Source organism: Sciurus carolinensis, chromosome 2 (genome assembly GCF_902686445.1).
Source record: "Sciurus carolinensis chromosome 2, mSciCar1.2, whole genome shotgun sequence".
NCBI lineage: Eukaryota > Metazoa > Chordata > Mammalia > Rodentia > Sciuridae > Sciurus > Sciurus carolinensis.
Genome location: NC_062214.1, coordinates 197,084,962 through 197,101,459, shown reverse-complemented (window position 1 = coordinate 197,101,459; position 16,498 = coordinate 197,084,962). Strand labels below are relative to the sequence as shown.

General features: G+C 48.5%; 2 protein-coding genes across 15 annotated transcripts in view; one reads left to right on the top strand and one right to left on the bottom strand.

The window, feature by feature from the left end:
• Mok (MOK protein kinase) overlaps positions 1 to 16,498 on the top strand; it is a 52,351-nt gene that overhangs the window by 22,408 nt on the left and 13,445 nt on the right. For 9 of the 14 annotated variants that reach the window (XR_007106990.1, XR_007106989.1, XR_007106992.1 and 6 more), the window contains exons 3-8: positions 3,131 to 3,220; positions 4,579 to 4,649; positions 13,081 to 13,159; positions 13,512 to 13,560; positions 14,402 to 14,580; positions 16,085 to 16,186. Coding sequence is in view for 4 of the 14 variants with exons in the window: in XM_047538918.1 (XP_047394874.1) it covers positions 3,131 to 3,220; positions 4,579 to 4,649; positions 13,081 to 13,159; positions 13,512 to 13,560; positions 14,402 to 14,580; positions 16,085 to 16,186 (570 nt within the window). In the remaining 10 variants the exon portion in view is untranslated. Of the gene's footprint in view, positions 1 to 3,130; positions 3,221 to 4,578; positions 4,650 to 9,384; positions 10,228 to 13,080; positions 13,160 to 13,511; positions 13,561 to 14,401; positions 14,581 to 16,084; positions 16,187 to 16,498 lie in introns of those variants that run through there. The other 5 variants (XR_007106991.1, XM_047538916.1, XR_007106996.1 and 2 more) reach the window with 4 other exon arrangements.
• The window catches only part of Wdr20 (WD repeat domain 20), a 102,709-nt gene continuing 98,849 nt past the window's right edge, over positions 12,639 to 16,498 (bottom strand). The window contains exon 4 of the mRNA XM_047538903.1: positions 12,639 to 13,361. Within this exon, the coding sequence (XP_047394859.1) occupies positions 13,341 to 13,361 (21 nt within the window). The 3' untranslated portion in view covers positions 12,639 to 13,340. The remainder of the gene's footprint in view (positions 13,362 to 16,498) is intronic.

Genomic DNA, 16,498 nt, shown 5'->3' with positions numbered 1-16,498 from the left:
CTCTACCAACTGAGCTATGTCCTCAGCCCATCTTTGCATCTTTGATGTCCTGATTTTCTCTCTCTCTCTTTTTTTTTTTTTTTTTGTACTAGTGATTGAACCCAGGGGTGCTCTACCACTGAGCCTTATCCCCAGCTTTTTTTATTTTTAATTTTGAGACAGGGTCTTTCTGAGTTACTAAGACTGTCCTTGAACTTGTGATCCTCTTGCCTCAGCCTCATGAGAAGCTGGGATTATAGGCGAGGCCACCACACTTGGCTGATGTTCTGAAATTTTTAATGTTAAACCCAGTTTATGGAATTATCTCCTTTTTATGGTTATTGTTTTCTGTTCTCAGTCTTAGACATCTTTAATTATCCCCAGGCTAGGACAATACTATATTTTCTTCTAAAAATATAGCTTTAACTTTTACATTTAGGTCCATGAGCCATCTCAAATTAATTGTTGTGTATTTTGAGGTAGGGAGGTCAAGGCTCCTTTTTTCCCCAAGTGATATCCACTTGTTCCAGCACCATTTGTTAAAGATGTTCCCCTTTGGGCTGTTTTGTCAGAAGTCAATTGACTATAAAAGTGTAAGTCTGTTTGAACTCTATTCTCTTTCATGGACCTCTTTGACTACCCTCATTTCAAGTCCTTACTGTTTTGATTCAGGTAGTTTAATAGTACGTTTTGAAGTCAGGTGATATTTATCTTCCAGCTTAGTTTTTCTTTGTTAAGACTGTTTTGCCTACTCTGCATCCTTTGTACTTCTTTAAATATTTTAGAACCAGCTTGTCAATTCCATACAGAATAAAAACTACTGAGATTTTGGATGGATTATGTCAAATCTGTAGTTTCTGGGAGAATTCATATCTTTTTTTTTTTTTTGGTACCATGGATTGAACCCAGGGGTGCTTAACCACTGAGCCTCATTCTCAGCCGTTTTTATTTATGTAGAGACAGGTTCTCACTGAGTTGCTCAGGGCCTCACTAAGTTGCTGAGGATGGCCTTGAACTTGCAATGCTCCTACCTCAGCCTCCCGAACTGCTGGGATCATGCAAAGGGGTATGTAGCATTTTGCATTTTTTACCTGCCACGTGCTTGCCGGGGTTCTCAAAGAACCAACTTTGAGGGGCTGGGGAGATAGCTCAGTCGATAGAGTGCTTGCCTTGTAAGCACAAGGCTCTGGGTTCGATCCCCAGCACCCAAAAAAAAAAAAAAAGAACCAACTTTGGGCTTTGTTACTTTTCTCTGTTGTCTCTTTTCCAGTTTTCTGATCTCTGTTCTTTCTTATTTTTCTTCTACTTAATTTAGACTTTTACTGTTCTTATTCTACCTTTTTTTTTGTTTGTTTGGTATTGGGGACTGGACTCAGGGGTACTTAACCACTGAGCCACATCCCCAGCCCTTTTTGTATTTTATTTAAAGACTGGGTCTCACTGAATTGCTTAGGGTCTTGCTGAGTTGCTGAGGCTGGTCTTGAACTTTTACAAATGCATTGTTCCATTCCCTAATACTTGGGTCTTTCCTAGATGGTTTACTATTGCCGATTTCTAATTTAATTCCATTGTGGCCAGCCAACATGTTGTGCACATTTCAGTTTTTTGAAGCGTACCAAGGCTTACCCCTCCATCCAGTCTGTTGCCTGTCTGGGTGAGTGCTCCCTAGACGTTGAAAGATGTCGGGTGGATGTGTCAGTAGTGCTGTCAGGATGTGGTCACTGTTATTTTGAAAGCTTGTTTTCTCAAACTTGAGAGATGGTGTTAAAATCTCCAGCTCTTATCAGTTACTTCATGTGTATTGAAGCTGTTCTTTACTACATGTGTTTTTGGATCCCCATCACCAGCGGCCATGTTGAATGGCAGCTGAGCTGGTGCTGGCAGGTTGCTGCAGGCCTCCAGGCGCTGGTGCCCTAGATGGTTTACTATTCAGCCATATTGATTTACAACTATATAATAAGTGCTGGATGTGGTGGTGCACACCTGTGACCCCAGTCACTTGGAGGCTGAGACAGGAGGATCACAAGTTCCAGGCCAGCCTCAGCTACTTAGCAAGACACTGTCTCAAAATAAAAATAAAAAGTGCTGGAGATGTGGCTCAGTGGTGAAGTACCCCTGGGTTCAATTCCCAGCACCAAAAGAAAACAAAATGAAAACAGAAAAACCCAGCTATATTCAGGATCTTTCCCAACTGCTACCTACCCTGCTGCTGGTAGTGTGGAACTTGTACCAGGACCTTGTCCTTTTTCTGAATAGATCTGTAGTAACTCAACAGACCCTTTCATTTAAGAAGAAAATTTAAAAAATAATTAAACTATAGTAATGTACTGTTGGGTATAACTATTCCCTGAATAACCAAAGAAAATCTGAGGTTTCCATGTTAAGAGTTGGGGGAACAGAAGTTTGCCAGTTAAGGAAAGAAGAATATTCCCACAGTTGGTTCCTTTGGAGCATCTGAGATGGAAGTCCCTAGAGCATCAAGTCATTGCATCAGGTGTGAACCACTTCCCACCAGGAGGGCTGTGTCCCTGGAAGGGTGCCTGCAGGGCAGGGACAGCTGCCACAGGCCTAGCACTTACATTGGTGTGATTTGGAGTATGGGCAGTGTCAGGCCGAGCAGTCTTCACAAAGAAGATCCTGCAGTGAGACACCTGCAGGGATAACACCTGTCACCAGACAGAAGAGATGGCCGAGAAGTGCAGACTTCATCAAAGACAAGGCGCAGACTGGGTCTGTTCCTGGAACCTTGAAATGCATATTTTCAGATAGTATGTACAGTTCCTATAAACTGAACAATGCAGTTTAATTATCAACTTTAATTATTAATAAGCCTTACCAATAAATTTAATCAGGAAATTTAATATCTTTTTCTATGTTAATATGTATAAGAAACTACAAAAGAATAGTTCAGGATAATAGATGGGAAAACTTTTCATGTATTTCCTAAGCTATAAGAACCTTGATTTTTATAAGATAATACAGAAATATGCTTAACTTCAGTTTCTGATGGGAACTGTACAATCTGATTGACTTGCTTGAAATATTTGTGAGTTTTAAAATTTTTAACGTGGATAATAAATGTTATTCAGTAATTCTAATTTTAAAGTTGACCGAAATTGTAAATCAGTTCTCTGTTTTTACCCACAAATAGCATTGAGCAGGTGAACAACCTCCGAGAGGTGCAAGCTCTGAGGCGCCTGAACCCACACCCGAACATTCTTACATTGCATGAAGTAGTTTTGTAAGTACACTTGGAGCTGGAAAAATTATCTAGATTTGAAAATTTGTTATTGACTGAATCTCCTTTTAAGAAAACCATGGTGGACTTAATATTTGTAACTCAGAAAATAATAATTTTCACTTCACCTTACGTTGCATTTCTGTTTGGACAATTGCGTATTGACCCCTCACGTGGAGGTGTCTTCAGGGGGGCGACCTCATATTGTGGCAGCATGCAGCATTCAAGGTTTGGCTCCTAAGCTCGGTTAGACCCCTGAGCCTAGAGTGCCAATGACGGCTTCCCAGGCCAGCCCTGCCGCCCACGTCATTTCACACTCTCACCTTGTTGCCAACCATGGTCTCTGCACAGCCTCTTGCAGTCTTTCTTATGATACCTGATGTTGTTCCAGGGGATTTCCATTTGTCCTAATCATAGAGTAGTTTTCATAAGGTTTGCCTGCCAATCAAAAAGGCAGAGCATGTCTTGTCCCTGGGTATACTGGGGCCCAGGAGGCCTTCTCTGCCAGCAGGACCTTGCCCCTCTGGGAAAGTGCTCTTTGGCCCTGCTACAGCTCTGCAGGGACCTGGGCCTGTAAAGACGGCCTAGAAACTCGTCTGCCAGTTAAAGCTTGGCGACTTTTAATCAGAGGATGCAACAGTTGTAAACTCAAAACAGTAGGTCTTGACATAGCTGTGTGGCCCCTTGGCCTGCAGTGTTCTTAGCACAGTTTGCACATAACAGTCACAGCACTGTGTGCACACACACACCCCACAAAGCACTCTGGCCAGACTGTCCTGGAACCTCTGCCAGGTGGCCTGGTGTGACACAGACTTGCCTGCTCAGGGCCTGAGTGGAATCAGGAGATGCTCGTTGGCTCCGTCTGAAGCCTGGACAGCACGTAAGTGTGAGTGAGATGTGACTCTCACTCTTCCCTGAGAGTGGCTTTTGGTTTTTCCTCTCCTGTTGTAATTTATCCCATTACATGTAAGTAAGTTAGGTACATTCAGTTACTTTAAAATTAATTAAAACTCGACATTCAGTCATAGAGCATGAGTTAAGTTCATTTTTCTTTTATTGTTTTGCTTAGCTAATTCTCCAATCTCTCTGTTGGGTTAATTTTATATTTTCAAGATATACCTCTTTTTTTAAAAGCGGCTTTTAGATTTTTTGCTTAAAATAAGTTTTTACTGTTATTTAAAATTAATTTTAGCTGAAATATTGATTGAAAATCAAAACCTCTACTATTTTAATAGTCATACTGCCATCTCTGGCTGATGTAGGAGTGCCTTATGTTTACCAGAAATGTTTACAATGAATTAAATATTTGATTATATTTTCTGATTAAGACAAAAAAATTTAAAGCCTGCTTTCTTCTTCAGTGACAGAAAATCTGGTTCTCTTGCACTAATATGTGAACTTATGGACATGAATATTTATGAGCTAATACGAGGTACGTAGAATCTTTCGAAAGCTACCTTCCGATACTCATTAAAGTTTGTAGCTCCGTGTTCTGCTCTTGTTCTCAAAGTCCTTGTCACCACAGTGCAACGGTGATGCCAGAGGCAGGCCTTCCTACAGGTGGCCGCACTGGGAAGTGAAGCCAGGCCTTTGGGTGACCCCAAGATGTGGACTAGCTGGTGCTGAAGGCAGCAGAGAACCGCAGCTCGTGCCTTCCTCGAGGGGTGCGGAGCTCTGGGGACCCCACTCTGAGTGCCTCTCCCCGTCTTCCTCCTCAGCATGCGGCAGAGCTTCCCCAGAAGAGCCCTGGCGTGGGGGCCTCCTCCTGCTTGCACGTCACTGGTGTCCAGGCTGCTCGCTGTTTCCTTTCTTTTGAACAGTGAAGCACTGTTAGGGAAGCTTGTTGGCCCGAGCTGACCCCAGCCAGGGCTGGCCTCGGGTGCTTGCCGAGGCACGCTAGAGAGCCAGCAGGCAGGAGACAGATGGTTGGCCTCTGGTGAACAAATGTCTCAGGGGCTCGACCTCGTGGGTCTGCTGGCTGTCAGGACAGATGGACCTGGTGTATATCACCAAGAAAACAACAGCCAGTGTCCTGTACAGATCACACTGAACCCGAGGCCACATGAAGAAAATCAGCTGCCCTGACGTCCTAAGAGTTTCTTCATGTGTCGTGGAATAGAATTTTAGTGGGATCATCACAGGTGATTTAAAAGCTATGTCATCTCAGACAGGTTAGGCAGGCTGAAAAAGATTGAGAAGCTACTTTTGTGATGAGGCAGGCTAGTGCTGAGGACACATGTGACGAGTCCAGATGCAGCTGTCTGTGTGAAGGGGCAGGATGAAGGCAGCATTGTGTCAGCATGAAGATACAGCTGCCCTGGGCATCCTCAGGGCACTGACTCCAGACTCTGGGGATGCCTCCCGTCACTGCACCCCAGGTGACTTACAGGACCAGAGGCAGTGTAAATGCTGTGGAAGTGGCTGTTGTACCATATTACTTAGAGGACAGTGACAAGGGAAAAGTCTACCTGCTGAGCACAGCTGCTGTTTTCTCTCTTTTTAAATTTTTTTAGTTGTAGATGGACACAATACCTTTATTTTATCGTATTTATTTTTATGTGGTGCTGAGGGTGGAACCCAGTGCCTCACTCGTGCCAGGTCACTGCTCTACCCTGAGCCAGAACCCAGCCTACAGATGCAGTTTTCTTAAAAATGTATTTTCAACCCATGGGTGGTTGAATCTACAGATATGGAACCCACAAATACAGAGAACTGCATTTTATTATGATTTTAAATATTTATGTGGTAATGAATTACTAATAAAACAAATAATTTGAGTGGGCAAGTTTTTCTACATCCACAAAAGTTCATGTATATAAATTGGTCAGAAAGTGTATGGAATTTTTTGGGAAAAGAGGAGATTGCCTCATATCTGGGAATATATGGTTACAAACCTTGTGTATTTATTCACTTAGCAATCTGTTTATTCTTGTTTTAAGTACACTTCTAACAAACTTAGTCATTGGTTTTTTGGGTCAAAATCACTCAAATCTGAGCTGCTGGAGAGAAGGAGCCTCTGGGCCTTGACACACCAGCAGTAGGAGAAAGTGGACAGTCCAGCCATGGGCAGGAAACCCTGGAGGGAGCAGAGGGAGAGCAGGCGGGCACACTGCTCCGGGGCAGGAGGAGCAGGCGCTGTTTCAGGAACCTGTAAGGGCGTCCTGTCTGAGGAGTGAGCAGCACGTACCTGGGGATGCTCCTAAACCAGCGTCTCCTTCCGCCTGGTCTGAATAATGGGGTGGTCTGATTCTTCACACTGATGCTCAGTGTGTGTCGATCTTGGTTGTCAGTTACAACCCAGTGAAACAACCCCTACATTTTATTAGGTTTTTTTACAATATTATTATTATTATTTTTGACACCAGTAAGCCAATGTTGCTTTTTTTTGCAGTACTGGGGATTGAACCCAGGGCCTCATGCATGCTAGGCAAGCACTCTGCCACTGAGCTGCACATCCAGCCCCAAATTTTGCTTTTTAAAGAATCTGTATACGGGCTAGGTTTGTGGCTAACTGGTAGAGCGCTTGCTTAGCAGGCGTGAGGCCCTGGCTTTGATCCTCAGCATCACATAAAGATTAAATAAAGGTATTGTGGCTACCTACAACTAAAGTAGAAAAAGAACCTGTGTAATCCATTCCTTTGTTTAGTACGATTCCCTCAGTGTAAGATGACCTGCCCTGTGTTAGGATTCCTATGGTGCTTCCTAGAGCATGGTATTGTAAAACTCAAGGGTAGCGGGCTCAGTGGCACATGCCTGTAATCCCTTTGGCTCAGGAGGCTGAGGCAGGATTGCAGGTTCAAAACCAGTCTCAGCAACGTAGTAAGGCCCTAAGCAACTCAGCATGACCTTCTCTCTAAATAAAATACAAAAAAGGACTGGGGATGTGACTCAGTGGTTAAATGCCCCTGAGTTCAGTCCCTGGTACCCCCCCAAAAAGAAAAAAAAAGAAAGAAAGAAAAACAAGGGGAAGGAGAATTTTCAGCATGTTGATCTATGTTTAGACATTTGAGAAAGCTTTGCCTAGAATAAATATCTTTAATTTCCAGTGGTTGAGGGATTGTATAATTACAGAAATCAAAGCCTTTTTTCCCAGTGTCTAGCTGCAGAGAATGTGGAAGACGGACTTTCAGATCCACAATTGTTCATTCCTCACATTGTTACTCAACAGACCCCTTTGGTTTCCAGCTGTGCAGTAGGCTGATCACTTAAGCAAGGAGGATTGGGGAGATCCAAGCCCCAAACCTCAAGTCCGCCTCCTGAGTGCAGTTTGTGGGCACCATGGGATGAAGAAGCAGCATGGCCTGGGGCGTGGGAGCGGATGGGAGGTGATAATCGGCTGTCCATGCACGCTCAACCAACCTTCATGGTTCTTCATGGGACACACTCAGAAAACGGTGTTGCCATGATCTGCAGGTGGAGCCTTTCGCTTCCTGATGTCCTTTCGCTTGGGACACCTGTGCTGGCTCAAGCAAAGAGTCAGTGGTTTGACAAAATGGCCTTAGTTCCCTGAGGCATAACCTAGGCAACCTTTATCATGACTTGCGTGTCAGAGGTGTCTCCACAGCAAAGCTAGTGGAGTTGAATGATAGATAGCTCAGCTGTGTGGTCTCCAGAATTAGTAATTTTGAAGCCGATTAAGAGGAAATAGCTAGTGGGATATATAGGGAGCACAAGAAGTATAAAGGTGTGGTTCGTGGTGGGAGACTGGCCGTGTTGCTGGCTGGCAACCACCAGGCAGCTCTGTCCTCCACGGGTCTTGGGCAGAGCTCTTAATCTCTTGATGGATGCATTCTCAGTTCCTGAGAGACACCCTGAGCAGCAGATGCCAAGCGGGAGCTGGGGCTGTTGAACAGGGGCCGGCTTTAACATGTGCGGCCAGTGTCCTGTGGGCCCAGGCTGCTCAGTGCACTGAACTAAGGAGGCAGCCAGCAAAATGGTAACACGTGGAGGAAAGTCTGTCACAGCGTTAGTGAAACCAGGGCTACAGCTCACGTTGCTCCAGCTCAACACTTCATAGGAGTGACTCATCTTACCTCCACAGCAACTGTTGGGCAACTATTGGGCATGTTGTTATCCCCATTTAAATATGAGGAAACTGAGGCACAGAGCAAGAAGTAAGTTGGTCCAAGGTTATTACCTAGTAGGTGGCAGGAGGGGCTTGGAGTTGGGCTGGTCCCGGGTGCGTTTTCCTAACCACCTCACAGATGCCTCTTGACACCCCTCTGTGGTTGGCAGTATTATTATCAGCCCCATTTTACAGATGAGGAAATGAGGCTTGGAGGATCAAGTGATAACATAAAGCCGTTACAAATGGCAGAGGCAGGACTGAGGCCCAAGTCTGCTGCAGCCTCGACCTGATGATTGCACTGCTACCCTGAGCTCACTGCTGCCCCAGCTGGGAGCCTCACAGGACAGGCTCTTCCCTTCGCCTCCTCTCGCTGACAACAGCACTGATGTATTAAAAGCCGAGTAATCACTAAAGCTTTTGCTACCAGAATAGCAATTTGTGTGACTTAAATTCTACTCTTTTCAGAAGTTAGATCATTCAGCAGTGCCACACGTTAAATAGTAAAGAGGGAGATATGAGTAAAGAGGGATAAGGAAGGGAGAGAGTGGTCCCAGTCTGGAATTGTCCACTTCCGTGCACACCGGTGTACAGGGTCTGGGTCCAGCAAGAGCAGAAGGTGGAGACGCCCTTCGGATGGGTGTCATTCAGGAGGCCTGTGGCTGTGTGCAGAGTGAGGGTAGAGAAGATGAGGTAGGGGGTCTTCTCTGTCCAGCAGGGGTCAGTGGAGGCGAGGTGATGGGGGCTGGGGAAGCACCGGCCTGCAGGAGGGCGGTAGAGTCAGGCAGGGCGGGAAGGTGTCTCAGTCGGTGCCTCGAAACCTTCTAGCAGGTGGGATACAGTGGGACCCACAGACCCAGGCCCGGCTGTGTGAAGCTCACACTGATGAGGAGAGACCCCTCCAGGGGAGGAAGTTGAGCTAGGCCTTGAGGAGAGCCCCGGTGGCTGAGGCCCCACCACTGACAGCAGGGCTTCTGCCTCGGCTCCCGGGCGGGCCCCTCCTCTCTTCCCTTGGCAGACTTGGCCTCCTGGACCCCAGGTCTCCCCTGGCAGCAGTCTTTTTTTTTTGGGGGGGGTACTGGGGATCGAACCCAGGGCCTTGTGCTTACAAGGCAAGCACTCTACTGACTGAGCTATCTCCCCAGCCCCTGGCAGCAGTCTTAATGGGGAGAGGGAATGCGATGGACTGACCCTGAAATGCCAGTCATTGCCTGCTGGCTGGGCCCGTGGGTTGGGCTTGTCCGCTAGGGTTGCTTTTCAGAGGCTGTGGTGGGCGGCATCCTGAGAGAGTCCATGATATGGGGGGAATGAACCAAGTAGGAGAAAACGGAACAAGCCAGGTTTGACTGGAGGAGTGGCAGCGAGTTCGTCTCCCAAGTAAGTGCCGCCTGTGCCTTTCGCCAGGCAGCATCTCTGCCCTGCGGTGAGGCCGCTGGACTGGCTCAGTTGTACTTTCTGTATTTCATCAACTCTGACCCACTGATGGCCAGAGCCCCATGTAGCCACGACGCAAAGCTTTATCACCAGGCAGTTCAGTTTTATCCTGTAAGAGTCCTTTGCAAACCATTTGGATAACTTGGTGCACGGATAGGAGGGAAAACGGGAGCAGGACAGGGCACGGCCTCTGTCGCTTCTTCACTCATTTGCTTTCCCCACCCGGCAGTCTCCAGGCCACTCGGGGGTGACGCTCCTTGGCTGAGGACACCCGACTGTTGGTTTCAAACTGGTGCTTCTGGAAAGCAGGCTCCAGGCTGGCCGGGTGGAAGCAGCACAATCCCCTGTCACAGTGACAAGCTGGGGCCCCAGCCTCTGCCCAGGGCTTCGCGAGGCTGTCGTCACAGCCCCCGTCAGGGAGCCCACCGGGTCCCCCAGCGTGCTCAGGAAGGCGGGCGTGGTCGCTTCGGCGCGTGTGGGCAGGCTTCCTCATTAGCTTCCCATTTTCCAGGTGAGGAAACTGAATTTCAAAGAAGGTGAAACTTTTCCAAGTTCACTTACCTGAGATGACCCAGTTTCAAACTGCAGAACGGGAGGACCCTGTCCTTGAGCCTGCAAGGCCACCAGGGCCCAGGCTCTGTGAGTGTGGCCCTGCCTGTTCCTCTGACTCCTCCCACAGAGTGGCGCTGCCACTGGGGCCCCTTGGATCTCCAGAGGGCATAGCAGGGACACAGAGATGCCACAGGTGCTGCCTCTGGGCCTCGATGGATGTGAAGTCACCTTTGTGCTGGGGCCCAGCGTGCACCTCTGAACCTGAGAGGAGAGCCAGGTTCTGGCCAGGGACAGGCGGGGCTGGCTCTTCATGAAGCAGCATCAGGGCCGTTTCCCTGCAGCTGGTGTCATGTGAAGTTTTTTTGTGTTACTGATATATGTGACATTCCATGGAGCCTCCTTAGTGAGGATTTTTGGTAACTTGCTGAAGTTACCAAGGTTGGGATGGCTATAGCAGAAGGGATGGTGTCGTGGCCTGCAGCATCCCTGAGGGACTCCTGAGTGAGTTATTAATGGCACTATATTTTGTTTGTTCCAGGCTGTTTGAAAATCTGGTGGGAACTAGATACAGTCTTAGGCCCACAGGGTTTGGACAAACTGGAGGGTGGTGGTGAGCCCAGTTCTTGGAGAGTGTGGACTCCAATTGTCCAGACTGCTGACTGTTCTGCACTGCTTCACTCCTGTGGGGACACCCTTCCTAAGGTGGGCAGAGGGGAAGAGCTGCCCCTGGCCCTAGGGCTGGGAGCAGGGACTAGGGAGGAACCTGGGGAAAAGGGATGGCACCTAAGGAGGATGCTCATGCCCTGGGCCCAGGCAGCTGAGAAAGAGACTCCTGGGCCCTGGGCCCTTCCTTGTGATTTATTAGATCTGGGTGTGAGCCTTGGAGTCTGCTTTTTAGAAGAGCCCTGGGTGGTTATGAAGACTGGAGAGATGAGACTTTCTCTAGGAAGGCCCTCTCTTTTCCCAAGTTTAAGTTCAGATGCCTGGGACGCCAGTGTCATGTGGTAAGGTCTGGATGTGTGCACATGGTTGAGAAAGGTATTTCAGAAGTGGAACAGCAGGGAAGCAGGTACTAGGCAAGCTTCGGGAGCACACGGGAAGCCACTTGTGAATCTGGCAGGAGCATTCCCTGAGCTAGAAGGGTGTTGAGGGCTCCGTTCCCCAGCAGGGAGCCAGGCCCAGCGGCCATCTGTGCCTCTGCCGCAGGCCTAGGTGGGGCAGCATTCTGTGCCTTCCCCTGAGCGGGTGGGGTGCCGTAGAGTCCAAGAACCCCAGAGACAGGGGACTGGCTAAAGGGAGTTTGGAGTGTCAGGCTGACTCTCTGGGCAGGGACAGCCAGCATGAGGCCGTGGAGTGGCTCGCAGAACCAGACTTCAGCAGCTCTGAGGGAGAATGGAAACTGCTTTCTTTCCACCTTTATGTGGATATTGAGTTAATAAAATTCTAGAGTCCTCCAGCTCAGGAAAGCTAACAAAGCCTTAATTTTTTTTTTTTTTTTTTGGTGCTGGGGATCGAACCCAGGGCCTTGTGCTTACAAGGCAAACACTCTACCAACTGAGCTATCTCCCCAGCCCCACAAAGCTTTAATTTTAATTAATTTTATTTTAAATCCAGGAAAGTGGTAATAGGTGACATGAAACGATAAAAAAATTATATTACATAAAAAGTTAATTGCATTGAGATATTTTACAGTTTCAATTACTTATTTGCATATTATAAACATTCTTATTTAACTATATAGAGAAAAAGATTACATTTACTTGTGAAAAGAAATTGCAAACTTGAGACTAACAATGTCAAATGGGCCAGCCACATGGTCATGAGGGAGAAGTGGGTCACTTTGCCAGTTTAAAATGTAGGAACTTAAAAACACATCAAGTGAAATGTGACCTCCTCTGAAGTAGTAGCCCTGTGGTACTGAGGTGGCATGTTGGGAGCTTCGCAACAGGATAGACCCTGCAAGAAGGCCGTGTGCTTTGGGGCCACCAGTCAGTGGTACTTCTGTGAGGGAGGGAAATGTGGACGGTGGAATCCCAAGCAGTTGGTGGCACTTCTGCTGGACTGTGCTCTTGTCCTCCAATGCCGGCGCACCTATAGTCCCAGCTACTCGGGGGGCTGAGGTGGCAGGATGGCTTGAGCCCAGGAGTTCAAGGCCACCCTGGGCAACATAGACCCTGTGTCAAAATAAAAAAATAAAATGGACAGCTCTACCTAGCCAGGATGTTGCCAAAGACATGGGGTTTTCTTTTTCTTTTCTTTTTGGTACCAAGGATGGAACCCAGGGGCACTTAACCATTGAGCCATATCCCCAGTCTGTTTCTATTTCTTTATTTTTATTTTGAGAAAGGTCTCGCTAAGTTGCTTAAGGTCTCGCAAGTTGCCGAGGCTGGCCTTGAACTTGTGATCCTCCTGCCTCAGTTTCCTGAAGATTACAGGCATGTGCTGCCGCACCCAGCAAAACACAGGGTTTTCAAGTGACTCTTCAAGTTTTCAAAACTAATGCAGTGTGAGAGGGAGAATCCTGGAAGACCCAAGATTGTTAGACCTTGTTCTTGTGACCGTTTCTCAGTGGTGGTCTAACTGAAAAGGAAATGCACATTCTATGTGATTTGAAATGAAATCATGCCAGTGTGTAAGATTTTAAATGACGTCGTTTGTAGGTGCACCTCGTATTCCTAAAACTACCTGAGATTAGTTTTCACACAGAAACTTAGATTTTTCACATATTATTAAATAAAAGTGGATTTTGTGTATTTTAAAAGGGAATCTGTACCATTGGTAACCATATTTGCCTGTTTCCTTGATTGCACAGGGAGAAGACACCCATTGTCAGAAAAAAAAATTATGCACTATATGTACCAGTTATGCAAATCCCTTGATCACATGCACAGGTATACTTTTGGAGATGGGGCAGCTCTCAGATGAGTAAATGTGTTGACAGTCACTAAAAATACAATTTGCTTTCAAGAATTTGAATCAATAAGGTGCAATTAGCCAGGTATGGTGGCACATACCTGTAATCCCAGCAACTCAGGAGGCTGAGGCAGGAGGATTGTAAGTTTGAGACCAGCCTTAGTAACTCCAAGTGAGCACCTGTTCAAAATAAAGAGTAAATTAATTAGAACAAAATATAATAATAATAAATTAAAAAAATAAAGATCAAAAAGGGCTGGGGATATGGCTCAGTGGTACAAAAAAGAAAAAAGGGTGCAATTAATTCTATTCCTTTTATTCCAAATGCAGAAATGGAATATTTCACAGAGATGTAAAACCAGAAAATATACTCATCAAGGTAAGAACTTTTATATGGGAACTCAATTTCAGAATAAAGGTAGACTGTGAAGTCTTTTTCACTGGATGAGCTTATCTCAGCTAGCGAGGAAGCAGGTTTCTTTTTTTTTTTTTTTTTTTTTTGTTTTGTGGTGCTAGGGATTGAACCCAGGGCCTTGTGCTTGTCAAGCAAGCACTCTACCAACTGAGCTATCTCCCCAGCCCGGAAGCAGGTTTCTTAAGGATCTTTTCCCCTCTCAATTTGGAAAAGAAGGCTTATTAAGCAAATGACACCAACATAACTGTATGTACAGCTGGAAGAATGTGACCACATTCACTCCATCCAAATGGCCATCCCAGACACGAGCTGTCAGTGTGGCAGAGGTAGGATTTGAGCTCATTCCAGGTGTGAGGTCTTCCCCTGCAGCGCCTGGGCCCAGCCTTGAGCCCCCCACTCTGAAGCCCCTGCAAGCCTGAGTTCAGTGTCTCTCTGATGCACCGTCAGGAGAGTCCCCTGAAGTCATTTGGCTATGAGAGCCCACATGCAGGGCGAACCAACTGAGCCAGTGGCTTTGGGAGCTGTGGTACAAGGGGACATGTGGCTCATGTGCACGACTTACCTGGGGACTCTGGAGACATGGGGGACATGTGCTAAGTCTGCCAGAATGTCTGCAGACGCTCCACAGGAAGAAGCCCCAGGTCCCCATCCCCAGAGGCACATTCAACTGCCTACAAAGTGGTAACTTGTATTTTCCTGTAGTTTCAATGCTAGGAATTTTCTTTTCGTACATGAATGTTGGAAATGGTTTGGGTGACAGTTGCTGCAGAAGGAGGTGTCACCTCCTGCCTTTTGCTGCTTGCAGCAGGATGTCCTGAAGCTAGGGGACTTTGGGTCCTGCCGAAGTGTCTATTCCAAGCAGCCGTACACAGAGTACATCTCCACTCGCTGGTACCGAGCCCCGGAGTGTCTCCTCACTGACGGCTTCTACACATCCAAGATGGACCTGTGGAGTGCTGGCTGCGTGTTCTACGAGATCGCCAGGTATGGGGCCCCGCCTTGTCGCAGTCGAGTCGCACAGGAGGCTCAGGCCACAGGGTGTCCTGTGGCCTCTGCACCTCCAGGTTTTATTTCAGCAGAATGTTTCAAGGCGGGTGGCATGTGGCCCAGTGGTAGACGCTGGCCTAATGGCAAGCCCCTGGTTCCATCCCCAGTGGGGCAAAACAAAAGCCTCCTGGGCTTCCATTGTCCCTTTCCTTGCTTCCTCTTCCTGGGGAGCCCACACCAGGTGGCTCCTAGGGACAGATCTCTCCTCCAGGCTTGATCCTGCAGTGACTGACAGACCGGCCTCCCGGAGCAGAGGGGAGCCCAGCTCATCTACCCCCGGGACCGCCGTGGGCGGTGTGCGCAGTGGCAGGGTGCTCTGGTCAGAGCGTGAGGACAAGGCTCCTCTGGCACAGAAGCCCAGCCTCAACTGTGTCCCCTGGCCTCCCCACCCCCAGCTCTGGCCTTTGGCTTCATCTCCGAGAGGAGCAGGGACCAGGGAGACAGGCAGAGGGCTGGTCCATGCTGGATGAGTGGAGCGGCTTAGAGAAGCCCACAAGGGTGGGCAGCTCCCTCTTTCTCCTCGTGACTCTTCTAGTGAGAGTTGTGACCCAGTGTCATTGTCGTATCTGTTCAACTGACCGCTACAAAAATGTGGGCAGGCCGGGCACCATGGCCCACGCTGTAATCCCAGTGGCTCGGGAGGCTGAGGCAGGAGGATGGCGAGTTCAAAGCCAGCTTCAGCAATGGTGTGGTGCTAAGCAACTCGAGTGCCCCTGAGTTCAGTCCCTGGCACCTGGCCCCTGGAGGGTGGGCACATGTGCACTTCAGGGCCGCCTTTGAGTGCAGAGCGCTCCCACTAGTGATCGGCTACTTGGGAAAGCCGCGTGGTGGCTGCATGGAAGCCTGAGCCAGCACAGCTCTCCGCTCCCTCGGGTTGGTTAGGAGGGCATTGGAGAAGGGACGTGGGTAACCTGCGCTGGGTGGGGACCCTCCGCCCTGCCACCGTGGAGCCCCTGGTCCTCTTCTCTGTTTCCCACTGCAGACGCTGCTCTTGACAAGCTCAGCCAGTCCTGGCAGAGCTGTTTTAGGCTCTTCTTTATGGCACGTAACATGAATTGAGTTGGTTTATACAGGTAAAATCTTTCACTCCCAACTCCAAAATCTGTAAAGCTCTGGAAACCAGAAGGGTTCCTGGAAGTCATTTGCCAGTAAGGCCTGACCCGCTCTGTCCTGAACTCGCCTCACTCAGCCGGCTGGTAGCAGGCCCCACAGTTGTCTGTGGCAGTTGGTGAGGACGCTCACGTTTCTCGCAGACACTGGAGTGTGGTCTGTCTCTTTGCCTCTCGGGAAACTCACCTGGGCTGTGGAGAAGGCCCACCCTCCAGGCAGGACGGAGTCTCCCAGCCCTAGGGATGGCCATGGGGACTGATCCTGGACGTTTGCAGAGGGACTGGCCGGGAGGCTACGCTCACCACCCCCGTGCCCTTGTCCTGCCCCACAGTCTGCAGCCTCTCTTCCCCGGAGCAAATGAACTGGACCAGATCTCAAAAATCCACGATGTCATCGGCACCCCCGCTCAGAAGACCCTCACCAAGTTCAAACAGTGAGTGGGGCCTGCTCCGCCCGAGTGGGCCATGGTGGCTCAGCCCCTCACTCATTTGGGCTCCCTCTGCCATTGAAAAGGGGCTGCCCGCGTCTTTTGGGGGTCACAGGGTGCTTTTCCTCAAGCACTGCACAGAGTTCTCACAGCTTCTCTGAGGGCCTGGGAGTGGGTCTTGTCCCCCGAGTATTCACCCTCAGGGGAGGAGCGTGCCCCAAGCACCGACCACACAGGAGGCTTTCTGCTGCCGCCCCACAGTGCTGGGGTGACACTGGCTCCTAGACAAGGCGTCACAGACCCCCTGGGATTCTGTGG